Source organism: Acomys minous (genome assembly GCF_964271855.1).
Source record: "Acomys minous genome assembly, chromosome: 10".
NCBI lineage: Eukaryota > Metazoa > Chordata > Mammalia > Rodentia > Muridae > Acomys > Acomys minous.
The window spans coordinates 95,759,666-95,776,125 of NC_140491.1; the positions used below are offsets into that span (position 1 = coordinate 95,759,666).

The 16,460-nt window shown below is 44.0% G+C and overlaps 1 protein-coding gene across 1 annotated transcript in view; it reads right to left on the reverse strand.

The window, feature by feature from the left end:
* PLA2R1 (phospholipase A2 receptor 1) overlaps positions 1 to 16,460 on the reverse strand; it is a 124,693-nt gene that overhangs the window by 31,841 nt on the left and 76,392 nt on the right. Inside the window, exons 12-14 of the mRNA XM_084799795.1 lie at positions 8,645 to 8,847; positions 5,657 to 5,802; positions 2,918 to 3,002 (exon numbers count right to left, since the gene is read on the reverse strand). Of these exons, the coding sequence (XP_084655921.1) occupies positions 2,918 to 3,002; positions 5,657 to 5,802; positions 8,645 to 8,847 (434 nt within the window). The remainder of the gene's footprint in view (positions 1 to 2,917; positions 3,003 to 5,656; positions 5,803 to 8,644; positions 8,848 to 16,460) is intronic.

A 16,460-nucleotide genomic window follows, 5' to 3' on the forward strand; every position in this document is an offset into this window, starting at 1 on the left:
GGACCAAGTAAAAGGATCTAAGCTCAGTCTGCAGCACCCACATTAAAAAAAATTGAAACAACTCCAACATAGCACTATGCCTGCTATCTGTCCCAGCACTGTGGAAGTAAGTAAGAACCTGGCTTGCTAGCCTGCCAGTGTAGCCTAATCAGTAAGTTCCAGGTTTCGCTGGGGGAGGGGGGCTATCTCAAAAATGGTAGAGAGTCGTTGAGGAAGACATCTGACACTGGCCACTGGCTTCCACACACACGTGCAAACGTGCGCAAGTGTCTCCAGAAGAAATCAGATGCGTGCTTCCTTCTGAACTGGCACTACTGTGGTGGTTTGAATGAAAATCGACCCACGTGGGATCACAGGGAGTGGCACTGTTTGAAAAGAGCAGGATGTGTGGCCCTGCTGGAGTAGGTGTGGCCTTCCTGGAGGAAGTACGTCAGAGGCTTCTTTCTCCTAACCACTGTCTGCTGGTCTGGATGTAGAAAGCTTGGTTCCTTCTCCAGCACCATGTCTGCCTGTACGCTGCCATGCTTCCTGCCATGCCGACAATGGACTAAACCTCTGAATTGTAAGCCAGCAGCCCCAGTGACATGTTCACTTTTATAAGAACTGCCGTGGCCATGGTGTCTCTTCACAGCAATAGAGCACTGACTAAGACGACTGTTTTCTGGGATCTTGGGTAAGCTTAGAGGCTCAGGGATGCGCCAGATTTTGCTATCATCTTTGGCGCCCTTCATCTGCTAAGCATTTATATGAAATGCTAAGCATTTAGATTTTAAGGACTAAAGTCTAAAACAGAACTAGTGTTTTTTTGTTTGTTTGTTTTTGTTTTTTGTTTTAGTTTCAATATTTTGAGACAGGGTCTCACTACTTAGCCTTGGCTGGCCTGGAACTTGCTTTTTGTAGACCAGACTGGCCTTGAACTCATAGAGATCCACCTGCCTCTACTTCCCAAGTGCTGGAATTAAAGGTGTGTGACCCCAGGCCTGGCTCCAGAGATAGCTTCCCTAAGTCAGAAAACCAACATTGGTTTGAGTGACCACATATTATATATAATCCCCATAACAGGTGCTTTTAAATGAGGTGTAAACTCTTTTGACTATTCAATGATTTACCTGACAGAAGAGTAGATGAACCACATGTAAAGTTATGGTTAAAATGTAGAAAATAAGAAGATGTTTTGAAGCCATTTTGAACTATTTAAATGTGCACAACACTATGTATCAATTCATCTACCTTATCCATCCTTGTGTTTGGAGAAGGACATGACACATTGACCAGTGGGCTGTGCTGAGCACCTCAGTGCACCAGTCACTCTGTATCAGTTGTTCTTAGGCACATTGTCTGTCCCCCTCCTACTGTGAATGAGTTTGAGTGCCTCAAATGAAGTACTTCAACTTCTTGGCATCGCATTCCCTTTGCCACGTGTAAAATGGCTTTAGCATCCCTTCCATTTCTGGACCTTGGTTCCTTTAGTAAAACAGATAGGCGCAGCTGAGGGATCCAAACCCTCTCTACGGTCTCTTCCTACTCTTTGTTCCTGACGCCCCTTTGAAAGAAGGAAATGTTGTAGTGGAAAATATGGCTAGCATCATTTTTTTTCTAGCATCATTTCTTGTTGTTATTGTCTCACATAGGTTTTCTTGTTTTGTTTTCCTTTTCTTCTAAATCCCTTCTCAGCTACAAATTTGAACCCCATCCTTTAAACAGGCTTTTTTTTTTCAGTTGGTCTTTATCCACACTTGGCTGCTAGTATTTTACAAACTGAGAGATGTCACAGCGCTGGACAACAGGTGTGCAGGTCCTGGCTGCCCTGTGTAGTACGTTATGTGGATGGATTGTTCTATTGTCCACTGGCACAGGATGTTAAGACGGCCTGGGAAACAGCAGCTGCCTCAAATGTTTCCTGAAGCCTGGTTCTACCGCTCCCTTTCCAAGCTGAAATGGTGTCAATATACTTTTCCTTGTCACCTTGATGGAAATCTGAGAATTCTTCAATGCACCTGGAAAAACAATGCACCATCCGGGGCTTTCTTTCCCTCACAGGGTTTGCGAGTATGGAGTGGAGTGGAAAGCCTCTCCTCACCTCTGCTTCTAGAACGACCTTGTCTGATGAAGGAGTTATTTCTAAGGCTGACGACATTTGTCCTTTTTCAGAGACACTAAAAATATTCTCTCTCTCTCTCTCTCTCTCTCTCTCTCTCTCTCTCTCTCTTTCTCTCTCTTTCTCTCTCTCTCCCTCCCCTCTCCTTCCATCTTCATCTCCTCTTTCTTTGTGTGTATGTGGCCGGGCCGGGCTAGGCTGGAGGGCAGGCACCGAGGCAGGGAGAGGCCAGAGAAGGAAGTCCTGTGTCTTCCTGTAGGCTGACCTTTCTACCTAATCATGGCCTTGACAGAGGGTCTTCTCACTTTCTGGCCAGTCTGGCTGGCCAGGGAGTTCTGTCTCTGCGCCCCAACACTGGAGCTATGTGTAGTTATGCCTTTTTTTTTTTTTTAAACATAGGTACTGGAGATTTGAACTCATGGTTGCAGAACCAGCATGCTTACCCACTAAACTATCTCATAAGCTAGTTTCCACTGCACACTCAGCCAGGTACTGTGAAGGAAAGGAGGGTGCTTAGAAGCCTGATACTATCATAAAGAACAGCTGTTCAGAGAAACAGCTGTTTCTCTAAATGGGAGGCAGTTAGGGGAGGATTTTTTTGAGATTTGTATTTCTTCTCAGGATGAACTATAGGGACCTCAGAACAGTCTGGTTACCCGAGGTTTCCCAGGACCTTGGTACAATCACTGTCATGGCCAAGGCCTACTGCAAGATTGCCAAAGTGCTGTATAGTTCTGGGTCCTCCAGGTTGTTTTACCAGGTGAGCCCAGGACCACGTGCCTCGACAACATCTCCTGTATGCAGTTTGAGATGACTTACAGGCGTCCCATCAGACCACTCCCAAGAACCGGCATTCAGTGGGTTCCTTTTATTAAATCCAATCCAGAACTGCCTTCCTTGTGTCCTAGGAAGAGAAGAGACGAAAGCCTTGTCTTCCCAATCTCATTCTCAACATTGGATGCAAGGTTCTGCGACGCGGTGAGACAGTTCTGCCAACAGGAGAGAGCCAATGCTAATTGGCAGGAACAGACATGTTGACAGAAGTGCATCAAGCATCCTTTTACATGCAAAACCCTGGGCTATGAAATGAGTGGAGACATACCACGCACAGGCTACTGTGTGGCTTGCTGGGGGTTGGGGGGAGGGGGCGGGGCGAAAGGACGCATGCTCAGTGGGGAGGAAAAGCCACTCAACCCACACTGAGGACAGGCGCTTCTCACAGAGAATGGAAATGCCTTTCAATCAGGCCAAGAACACACAGGACCAAGCTGCTAGGTAATCCCCAAAGCCTGGTGTCTCCGGGTGCCTTTAGCTGCCTTACTACATACTACTTGATTCTGTTCTCTGCTCTCTCTTACCATGGCTTGCTTTGTTGCTTTTTTATCAACTGTGTGTTTTCTGCAAGTTGGTCACTATCATCCTCATCTAATAGAAGGTGCACGCAAAGTTTGAGGTTCCTCACCGCCACCCCTAACCCCCCACTTCCAACATAAACAACTCTGCGGCCAATCAGCCTGGGCCATGGTAGATTAACTTGAGCAGTCACCACTGGTTTAGACTTGGCCAGAAGCTTCCCAGAGAATCATCATCCCTCCTATTAGGCAGAGGACAAATATGTCAGATTGCAGAGTATTCAATAAATCAAGCATTAAAGCCTAATTGTACGATGAACCATCTCACTAAGATAATTTTCTGAGAGTAATTTTGAAGGATTAAAGATTTAAGAGAGTCGGAAGTTACGACAGCTGCTTTTTTCTCATGCTTAGTGCAGAGAAGCGTGCTCGCTCTGCAGGGTGGCTTCTCACAAGTGAAAGGCAGAGATCAAAGTCGAACGCAAAGCGCCTGAGATGGCTGGTGCCTGGGTGGCCACTGATGACATCATACTCCTAAGAAGGTGAGGGTGACCAGCCTAAGTCAGGCCGGGACTGTTATCCCCCAGGGCCCAGGCTAGAAACCAGCTTCATTCTCCCTACACTGGGAACATTTGTCTATTTTCTCCACTGATTTCCCCATTCTTTGTTTGTCCTGCTCTACTGAATCATAGAAGACAAATTGGTATTTATTTTCTCTCCGCTAATTTCCTAAATTGAGTAATTTTTAAATAACATACATTTGACACAGCTGAATTCCCTTGGTAGCATGAACAAAAAATAAAGCATAAATCACACAACTTTTGTGTTCAGATGCTAAAGATCAATAATTTGAAGGATGCACAAAATTCTACTAGGAACGTCAAAGTGTGGACACTTATGAAAACAGAAAGGACATTATTACATCTGACCTTAAAGGGAAACTGTTTACAGACTTGGTCTATGGGTGGAATGTGTAAGCATGACATCCAAGGGGTTAAAGTATCAAAGCCCAGCAGAACACGGGCCAGTGGCAGCTATTCCTCACAGCTAGCAAGCAATCAAGTCAACCAGGAAATTTATTCCACACCAGCCTCACACAGTCTGAGGTAGCATAGAGAGGGCTCTGCATCCCAAGGTGCCCTGTATACAAGCTCTGTCTAAAACCAAGGGTTCAGATCAGGGGTTCCTGCAGGGACTAACAGTTCTATGGGATGGATGTTAAGATTACTCAAGATGGAAAAAAAAAAAAAACTATTTTGTAGAGAAAATGCTCCCTGCTGGAAGTCTTCACAATACTAATTACTAATACTAATTACACAGCGTATTTCTAAAATTGTACATTGTTTTCCAGTGTCATTTGATCACTTACCTATCTCTAAGAACAATGACAATACCCCTTCCACCAAATAATCACATTTATTCTCATCTGCAAGGTCATTGTTGTAAGTTTTAAAGGTGAATGATTTGATGACTGTTATGACTGTTACACAGTCGCTTATGAGAGTGACCTATGAAGCCTTTAGGTTTCTTCCTATTTAAACTTAGTTGACAGGGTTGGGAATTTAGCTCAATGATGGAGTACACAAGGCCCTGGGTTTGGCCACCAGAAGAAAAATCCCCACAAACAAATCAATAAACCAACCAACCAACCAACCAACCAACAAAAACCAGACTACATTTCCACCTTCAGGAGCAGGGACATTCTAACAATTGATGCACATGGATCAGTGAACACTGATTTCTTCAAATGGACAATTGGAGAGCTAGGCTGGATTTTGTTTTTAAGTTGTTGGGATTCCCCTCGTAAACAAAATTGTAAATGGACTCTCATCTATAGAAAATCCTTGTCAGATGGTCCTATTTACTCCAAGACCCCTAGAGTCCTCAGACAACACTTGGAAATCCACCACGATAGCTACTGTTGGAAGGAAAGCTCTAAAAATGTGATTGAAGGCACAAGAAAAGATTCTGAATATTTAAACAACCATCACTTTGTTCTTTGTTTTATGCACCGTGAACTTGGTGCAATATAAACACAAAACTGTACGAGGCCATATTTCTTCTTTCACAAGTCGTGACTGACTATTTTTAAACGTGAAACGAATAAGTGACGTTTTAGACAACCCTTTGGGATACTCATCCCTAAAAAGGCACTACCAGGAGACAACTTTTGACTATAGTTTTCTTAATATTAAGGAGCATTTACCAATTAAATTTTGAATGCAGCAGCTTGTTCACAAAATTTTCCTCCCCTATGTGGGCGAAGCTTGCGAGGTGCGCTCCGAAATCCTCACAGAAGGCTTCGGCTTCTCGCCACGATCTTTTCATCAGAACCTTTTCACTATGAAACACCTGCAGAGGCACAGGAGACAGAGCGAAGATGGTGAGAGCTCTGCTGAGCAGCTTGGTTTTCTTCTTTTGGAGAGGTGCGAGGGGGCGAGAAGTGGGAGACTTCCTGCATACTGAGCATGCGCTCTTTCCACTGTGCTAGACTTCCGCCCCTTTATTAAGTCTTCATTGAGATTATTTTTTTGAAGCCGGGCGTGGTGGCGCACGCCTTTAATCCCAGCACTTGGGTGGTGGTCGCTGTGAGTTCAACGCCAGCTACAAAGCGAGTCCACGACGGGCAAGGCCACACAGAGAAACCATGTCTTGAAAAACAACAACAAAGGTTTCTTTTTCACTAAATCTCTTAGGACAGACATGGAGTATTATTTTAATAAATGTTTGTCAACATATTAGGAAAACCAGGTCAAGAGATATCAAGAATACCAGGTCGCACACCTATAAATCTGGCTTAGGCCCAGGGCTCCTTGCTTCCAGAATCCATCCATTTCCGTTCCAGCAGCCTGCCTATGGACAAGTTAGAATTCGTGGGATGACAGTGAAGTTCTTGAATCCATCACAGCCCAGGAGAAAAGGCTGAAGGCCAAGAGTGGATCTTTTTCTAGGGTCTTTGGGTCTTTGCTGAGCAGGCAGCACCACGGTACCTACATTCTCTGCTGCTTACCAGATGTGGTGAAAGGAGTAAGTTGTTTTTGGAGCCTCCCTTTTGTCTTAAGATCAGGCAAGAGGCGGAAGACCCGAAGCTCCCAGCCCAGGGCCTCAGCACCCTTACTGTGTGTAACCGAGGTTACTAAGCTTGCGTGCTGCAGGTGTACTCTGAGGCCAGCTTTCACCACACTCTGATTTGCCGAGACCAGAATGAATGCCTTTCCGAGTCCTGTGGACCACAGCATAGCCTTTCCATCTTTTAAATTATATGTCAAAACTTGCCTCCGCTGAGAACCTCTCCCCGAATCGCTCTAAATTCATAAATCCCAGCACCACGCACATCAAGTACACCTTGGGTTTGTTGACACATCAGGGTGATGAATGGCCAAACCCACTGTACTGGGAGTCCCAGGACCCGGGGATTTATTCCAACTCTGTCAATAAGGAATTGTGATCTTGAGAAAATGACTTATCACACTGGCCTCAGTTTACTCATTTCTGAAGCTTAACTTACTGTTCCATGAGGTCCTGTCTGGGCCCTTTATTTATGAATTTTGTGTAGGTGTGTGTGTGTGTGTGTGTGTGTGTGTACACATTTAAATGGAGTGCATCCACTTGTGTTTTCTGCTATATCTGTACTGCAGAATACTATCTGCATCCTGCCTGTGCCCAGATGACAGTGGAAAACTTTCTCCACAGATTTGGAGAATTGCTATCCATAGCATGCGCCAAGAGAAGACCACCAAACTTAAGGCTGGTTTTTTTTTAAAGGGGGATATTTTTAATAAGACAATTGTAATTGGTTTAAATCTAGGATCTGAAGTTTGATTTGTAAACAGACACTTCTTCAAGGATTCTTCATGTAGATCATATGTACATCTCATATATAGAATGAACATTCTTTTCATGGGAACTGAAGTTATGAACTACTCTAAAACCTGAAACTTGCAAAGTAGTGACAGTCTCGCTTTCTGACTTATAAGTAGGTAGACCGTTTCATGCTCCAAATGCTGCAGAAAGTGACCTTCAGGCCATGCATACATAGTGTATGTGAAACAAATGAAATTTTGTATCTAGACTTAAGTCCCAATCCCAAGATACCTCATTATATATATGTAAATATTTCAACATCTTAGTCTCCAAACCTTCTTCCTCTAAGCATTTACATATATGTTTATGTATATTTACATGTATATCTATATATATGTACATATACACATATATAAATACATATTCATACCAACTATCTATATTACCCTGTTTGATCTTCAGGTGTTATCAGCCTTTATTTTTATTTATTTATTTATTTTATTTTTTATTAATTTTTTTTGTTTATCAGCTTTAAAGTCTATCTTTAGTATAAGAATTATTTCATAGTAAGTGCCTTATGCATGGGCTTACAAACAACATAGAACGGCACAATTTTAATACCCATGGAGTGTAGCTTCTTTTACTTGATATATGCTTGGCAGTGTAAGCAGCACTGGCTGGTGCCTTTGTACTTATTATAGGAAAACAATTTCATAAATGACCATGGCTGGCCTTACTTTTCTCTTTCTTTGATTGCAAATTTAGTTCAGATGTACTGAAAATGCCACATCCCATGGAAAGGAAGAACTGTCCTTGTCCCTCCCAGAACAGGGAGTCCGGCAGGATTTTATTCCAGTGGACCTAAGTGGCTCTTGAGGCCCAGAGAACAGTGCTTTCTGAGTCCCTTGTCTGTGATAGGAAGAGAATCCATCTGCCACCCTGGGTAGCTTTTCTGAGCCTTGAGGGATAGGCTCGCTCGGATCCTAGAATTCTACTGTTCCTTACAGCCTATCTGTGAGCAGTAAAATTGTTTTGCCTGACTTCCTGGAGTGTTCTTCCATCCTGGGCCTTGAACTCTGGCAGGTGAAACACTACAAAACCTGCCAGCAGTTTTAGGAACCGGGCAAGCATTTTAGAGTCGTAGGAAAGACCCTAGGGTGGCTGACTAGTGCATAGGGCTATTTTCCTTGTGATTAATACTGACACATGGCACTTCTGCCTTCAGTGACACTGGGGACATCCACCATCATTTTTAATATTAGAATTATTTGGAATAGAAACACAAGAAGCGGAAAGCAGTGGATAGTGGCAGGCACTGCAATAGAAAGTCTTAGCATTAAAAGAATGGAATATGTCGACCAAAGGAATATGCAGATAACATCGCCATCACCTTGAAGCAACTGTCCAGGCCAGACTCTGACTCCCAGTCCATATAGCAGGGGTGAAAGTCCCAACTCTCTTTGACATCTGTTTTCTCCCAGATTTTGACTGGCATCTTGCACAGAGACATTGCCTTGAAGTCGCTACAGTCCTTCACTTCCCAGCGACCAAGTGAACTTCCTCCTCGCATGACAACGCAGCCACCACTGTAGCCTAAGAGCAGAAAACAGCGTCTTAATATAATACGATTATATCATCTTGGGCTCCAAAGACAGCTCTCTGGAGTGTTGAATAATTGACATGTCACAATAAAGCACCAGAGAAGAACAATGAAGATGAAAAAAAAAAAAAGAAAGAAAGAAAGAAAGAAAAAAAAAGCTTTATTGGCACAATTATCTCATTTCTTTTCATCTCTAGACAGAAGAACAGGAAACAGAACGGTGAGAGAAAAGATGCTGTGAAGCCTGAAATTTGGACATTGTCTACGGTGGGAAATGAGGTGCCGTTCTGATGTGAAGCTGGAGCAGGCCCCAGCGCTCAGGGATGCGCTTTGAAACCACATTGAGGATATCACAATGCGAGGTGCATGGTGCTCATCCCCCTGAGAGCGAGGCGCATCGGGGCCAAATGAGGAGGCACATGAATAATGGATTCAAGGCAGACAAGAAACACAACAAAGACCCAAACTCTAAGCCACAAACCATGGAGAATAGAAAAAACGAGATACACTGTTGAATTGGGATAAATCTCAGGGGGTTTGGAGGCAGAAACAGCCGATCTCAGGGAATGAAGGGACATGACTTGTAAATGGGACACAAAGCACACCAATTTCACGGTAAACACTGCGTAAAATATTAGTGGTGAAACCTCTTCAGTGATGGACAAACCTTCACTTGCTCCTTCTTCTTTGTATGCTGAACAGGAAATATACATTTTCATAGAAACAAGTGTTTGCACTCCTAATGAAGATTTTGGAGAAATGGTCTTGATAACCGGTCTAGGCTGGGCTCATATTTGCAATCTCCCTTTCTCTGTCTCCTGAAAGCTAAGACTACAGGTGTGGACTGCCATGGCTGGCCCATAGAGACAAGGTATAGACTGAGTGACATTTCTTAATTTTGTGTAAAATTTATATACTTTATAGAACCACTGAAAATATGCATTTCACATTTCAGTGGATAGTAGTTGAACACAATCCTGTCTTTAAAACTGAGTGAGACTGTCATTGTTCCTTTATTCCCTTGAGTTCAGGCATTAGCTAGTTGGCATTAGCAACCACACAGAATTGTGCATCTACAACATGCCTGGATCTAGGGTAGGGGACGCTCAAAGCTCTGGAGGAGAGTTCAGAAGGAGCAACAGAGTCTGCCCAAAGACATCTGCCAGCCAAGAGTTTACGAGAGGTGCCATTTGAGCTGAATTTTGAAAGATGAAAAAGGAAAAGTCTTTTCAAGGTGATCTTGTAAAAAAAAAAAATCAAGTGATCCTGGAGGGTGTCCCTGGGGACTCATGACAATTTTGGCCCTAAAAGCATTTTAAAACAATGTAGTCATTTGGCACCGGGTATTTATCTGGTTTAATTCCCCTTTAGAAGAAATGGCTACTTTGTGTTCCAGATACTGTGTAGCTAGAGTTATCCTTATGTGTACAAACAAGCTGCTTATGCATCAAACAGAGCCACAAAGGTGAAAACAAGTAGATGCAAAGTAGGAGCTACATTAAGCATGGCTGACATTGAAGAAGAGTTCAAAGGCCAACAGATACCTATGGAGGCCCAGACAGCTCGGAAGTGCTAAAGGTGTTGGCGGTGGGGTTAGGAAGAGGCAAGCGCAGAGCTCAGACAGCTGCCTCTGCCATGAACAGAGTGCTAAAGGTCTGGTGAATATAACTTTGGGAAGGGCCCACAACCTAGCTGGATCATGAGTAACAGAGGAAAGGTGCGTGCTTTCTGAAGTACAACTGAACTGTGGAAGCCAGAGGGGAGGCCCATACATAATACTACACTGGGGTGCTGGTCTAGTCTACGGGGAGACGCGCACTTCATCTGGTTCCCCTGCCCTTCCTTTACGGCACCCCGGTGAGACTTTCACTTACCACTGAGCACAAGTAGGAAATCTTCTAGAAAGAATTTCCAACTTGGAGTCTAAGTCTGGGGTACTAGTTTCAGCACAAATATTTAATAACGCGGCATTTGAGTTGATTAATGAACTACAATAAGTCTTGTTGAAAATAAATAATTCTTTTTCTTCTCATGGGTCTTCATGAAGATCAAATGAAATGATTATTAAAAAAGACTGTGAGACAGAAAGCTAAAATCACGCCTATAATTCTTATGGGTGTTTTCATTACAAAACTGGGAATATTTGTGTGTGTGTGTGTGTGAGAGAGAGAGAGAGAGACAAGTGCTGCTGTGTCTTTAAGAATTTTTAAAAGGTTTGAATCAGCAAGTTTACAGTACTACTTTTTTGTTGGCCTTGCATTTCGTCTCACTTCCCCGTGTGAGACAATGATTAACTAGCTCTGGTTTGGATGCTGTGGATATTCAAGTCATCTTCATTAGGGGGGAAGGAGATGTTTGTGGTCCTCCATGAAGATGAAAAGTGCTGCAGGAGTGTTATTGGTATTCTAAAGTGGCTAACTTAATGTATCGTTTGACCCAAATTTTTGAGTTTCAGCCCCCCGAGCAGCAGTAAAGTGGTGTAATAAAGGGAGGCTGGGCTAAGGGAGATACAAACCGAGTTTGTAAGTCAGTTTGTGGGGAAGCTTGCCAACTGCAATAATAAGAGAAGGATAAGAGAAACGGCGGAGGCAGGCTTCTCCTGAAGAAGCTGCTCTTCCATTGGCTAACTGAGTTCCCGCTGGAGAAGGGAAGATGTCATCCCTCTCCTCATTGGTCAACCTCAAATCTCACATTTCAGTGGGTTTCTGGGCCCACCGTTCCTCCCTGCTCCCCTTCACCATCTCTCTAAAATGCCAGCAGCAGCAGCAGCAGCAGCAACAACAACAATCAAACAAAAAACAAAACAAAATCAACCAAACAAAAAACAAATGAACAAAAAATGTTCTGTGATTAAGAAGGCCTAATTCATGATTTTAGACTTTCCCTTGTACCACAGCTAATCACGGAAAGCTAGTTGAGCTGTGAGAGCTATGAACTTTGACCTCTCTGGCCAAATCCTTAAACATAAACCAACCAAATCAAGCCAATTGTGGTCTCAGGACCGGAAGGAATTATGCTGGGCCATTGTGGAGAGCCACAGATAGCAGCGCCCCCTGCTGCTTCCCCAGTGCAATGCGCCCCTTATGCGCATGCGCAATGCGCCCTTGAGCGAGCCCCTTATGCGCATGCCTGAAGGCATAGTGTGAGGTGGCATGATCCGAACGCACCAACCAAGAGCGACAATGTGGCAGTCTCTGATAGGACCAGGCACACTATAAAGGTTCTGTGGGAGCTTTTCCCGAGGTCACTCCGGTAGTCAAAGTTCCTGAATAAACTGCTGCAAGAAGAGTTCCTAGTGTTGGTGTCTTTCCTGCTGGTCGGGGGCGGCATCGACAGGCCATGGTGTCTCTAGAGAGTTATTCAACCTGGTCTGTCCAGTTACCTCCAATTCCCTTCTCAGCTCTCTCACATTCTCACTTCTCGAGGCTCCACCTGCCTCATCTTCTTCCTTGTTCCGTCTTCTACGGAGTAAAGCAAAGCTCCTGGGACAGAGAAGGTAAGCTTCATTGAATTCCCCAATCTGCTCAGCTCTGTGTTGGCCACTTTATGTGGGTCTTTCTGCGGATTACTTTAAAAAATTCTCGCAGCCAGAGATGGTGGTGGCATTTTCCAGATGGAAAAATTGCAGTGTGAAGATGTTATGACTTGCCACAGGCCACGGAATTAGTGAAGGCTGGATTGTGAGATGGTATCGAGGCCTAGAGATGTATCCGATGCACGGCTGCTGGAGGAATGACTTCTCTTGAGGATATGGTCGCTGTGTTATTGCTTAATTCTTGTCAGCTTGACAAGAGCTGAGACATATCTGCGAGGACGGGCCCTCGCGGATGAGGACTTGCCTCTATCAAACTGGCCTGTGGTCATGTCTGTGCGACATTTTCTTGAGTGCTAAGTAGTGCAGGAGGGCCCAGCCCACTGTGGATGTAAAAGAAAGGCAGTTGATCAAGCCGGAGGGACCAAGGCATTAAGGAGCGGTTCCACCAAGGTCTCTGACTCAGTTCCTGGGTCCAGGTTCCTGTCTTGAATTCCTTGATGATGGACTGTTATGATTGGAAGGTGTAAACTGAATAGATTCTTTCCTCCTAAGTTGGTTTTGGCCAGTGTTTTTAAAGGCTCATGAGAACAAGCCTCCTCTTGAGCTGAGTTTATGGTGTGTTGTGTCCCCATCCCATCCAGTCCTGCTCTGTCCTGTCCCACCCCCGCCCCCAGCATGGTTCTCTCCCTGGGAGAACTCTTGTCACCAATTACCTTGCTTGGCTATGAAGAGACCTAGCCATGGGCTCAGGAACGAGGCTGAGCACATGCGCAGTGTGTGGCACTTAATTTCAGAACCCAGAGGAGCCGTAAGTTCCACCGTGCTGATCACTGTTGGTTGATGTGACAGGCTTCCTAGCCCTCACTCCGAGAAGGGCACCTTTAGGCACACAATTCTGTCCCGTTTCCCCAGGATCCGGTTGTCCTTTGCTGGCAGGTTCCAACTGATTTAGAAGATCTGGCACCCTGGCTGGTCCCACGTGATAGATCTAAGAATGGCCCCGATCCAGAGCTGAAGTTCTTTTCGTCTGCTTGGACGTATCTGAAGCATACACTTAACCCTAGAAAAGCATTGTGCCACCTTAGCTGGAGGTGACCCCCTGTTTGCCCCTGTAGCTCTGTCTCCACTTCCTGGAATCTACCCGGAGTACAATGAACATTTCTGTTTCTGTGCAAAAGGACAGCTGCTATAGATTGAGGTATACCCACACTTACAGAACTCACGTCACTGTGACACTGAAGGAGCCCCCCAGCCTCTAATTGGTCACCATTGGAAGACACCAGTGAGGAAATAATCCTTTTGGAAGCTAGGAGGAGAAAAGCACCAAGCATCTCTGCTGGCTTTCCTACAACATCTGCACCACAAAGGAAACAAAACACTGATTGCAGAGAGTTGCTTTCTTACAGAAATATTCCAGCTATAAGTTAAGACACTTTGAATGCTTCAGGCAATGGAATTTGGTAGTGGAACACTTGCCTATCAGGTGAAGGCCCTGAGTTTAATTCCCAAACCAAGCCAATGAACAGTAAAACCCCACTCTTTTGAATCAACGAAGATGCTCATTGGTCATCAAAAACTCCTTGTCACAACAGAGAGAAGACTGGACATTCTGACACGCTATATAGAACAAAGAATGACATAAACATACTTTTTCTAAGTTAAAATAAATCTCAATTTTGATCAGGTCTCTGATAAACAATGAAGTGTGGACTTTAGAAAATTTATAAGACGAATAACCCACTTAAATCGCTAAATACAGTATAAAGGAAAAAGGGGATGGAGAGAAAAATCTAGACATTAAAACAAACTTTAGGAGACTTTACTAATCAATTACAGAATGTAAATGCTGTTTGGATCCTGATTCAAACAAATCTGAAAATATGCTTAAAGTAGTTAGAATATATATATATATATATATATATATATATATATATATATATATGTATGTATATATTTGTATGTCTAGATGTAACTTAGATATTTGAACATTAACTGAAAGATTTATGATGTTAATGATGTTAAAGAATTATAGTTTTGCTTCTTCTTCTTTGGGAAAACACCAAATGGTGGATGACGTGGGTGCAGTGGGAGGGCCAGAGGACCTGGGGATCATGATTAGGAGGCCTCGGGCAGCTTCCTTAGATGATTGGGCAGAGGCCCTAGGGGCCAACCTTGTGGCCAAGGCCATGGCAGTGGTTGTGGCAGTGGGGCTCCTAGGGGTAAAGCTGAAGACAAGGAGTGGATCCCTGTCACCAAGCTGGGCTGCCTGGTTAAGAACATGAAGATCAGTTCCTTGGAGATTTATCTGTTCTCCCTGCCCATTAAGGAATCCAAGATTATTGACTTTTTCCTGGGTACATCCCTAAAGGATGATGTTCTCAAGATCATGCCAGCACAGAAGCAGACACGGGCTGGCCAGCGGACCAGGTTCAAGGCTTTTGTCGCTATTGGGGGCTACAATGGTCACGTTGGTCTTGGTGTTAAGTGCCCCAAGGAGGTAGCCACTGCTATCTGAAAGGTCATCGTCTTGGCCAAGCTTTCCATCATCCCTGTATGGAGAGGCTACTAGGGGAACAAGATTGTCAAGCCACACACTGTTCCATGTGACAGGCCACTGTGGCGCTCATTCCTACCCCCAGAGGCAATGGTATCATCTCTGCTCCTGTGCCCAAGAAGCTACTGGTGATGGCTGGTATTGATGACTGCTACACATCAGCCAAGGGCTTACTACCACCCTGGGCAACTTTGCCAAGGTCACTTTTGATGCCATCTCCAAGACCTACAGCTACCTGACATTTGACCTCTGGAAAGGGACTGTGTTCACCAAGTCTCCTTATCAGGAATTCACTGATCATCTTGTGAAAACCCACACCAGAGTCTCTGTTCAGAGGACCCAGGCTCCAACTGTGGCCACCACATGGAGGTTTTTATACAAGAAAATAAGGTGAATTAACTGTGTTTAAAAAAAAAAAAAAAGAATTATAGTTTCAAGGGCGATCAGTGTAGTATGCCTTTGACAGAGAAGTCCTTATATTTTAGTGATAATATTGCAATATTTGTGAATAAAACAATCTGATATCTGAGGTCTATTTTTAGGAAAGACTCTGGCAGGACTGGGGATAGAGCTGAAACAGTACTGAACACAGTTTATCAATTTCTTAGTGATTCATTATAATATTTAATGAACATAAGACAGAGTTGGGAAAAAAAAAAAACCAGCCAAACTGTGATTTTACCATGGGTTGCTTATCTGGTAGGCATACCTTAAGGACAGCCGTGGCTGAGTTTATAAAAAGCTTTGGGCTTCCTGTTCGCTGGTCAATTTAGGTAGTCAGTTTATGCTGGATTAAGAGTCTGCCATGGGGCCTAAGCTAATGGATTCTTTTGTGACAGGCAAAAGAGGAGATGTGATTTAAGGTGGTGTTTCTACAAGCTGCAATTTAAAAGGAAAAGAGAAACACAGGGCCTTTTATATTGCTATTTTCCCCAGAAACAATTTACATTTTCATCTTATTCAGAGACAATTTACTCAATGTCAGTCAGCCTGCACAGCCACGCTGAGCATCGCAGCATTATTTTTGCTTCAGGGAAAAGAGAGAGAGAGAGAGAGAGAGAGAGTAATGCCACTCAAATAAATTACAGCCGAAACTTATGAATGACAGGGCACTCTGCTTCATTTCCAGATTTTAGACATCTAAATATGCCCTGAGGAAGTTAGCATGGAAAACCAAAAAAATTTTGTCTGCTCAAAACATATTAATTTATTTTGATAGGTATAGACACTCCTAACAAAATTCCAGGATATAGACATGATCCTAGAGCTGTTCCTTCTCGGCAGCACAGTGACACAAAGCTGTGCTGTTCTCACCCACACAGTGGTGTGCAGAGTGAAGGACAAGGGGATGGTCCACAGCATGGCTGTGGGGCTTCCTGTCCCTGAGCTGTGTGAAGCCAAACATTTCCACACAGATTCCTTAAACTAATGCTTACACACACACACACACACACACACACACACACACACACACACATACACACACACACACCACCCCAGTTATTGTAATGTCAACT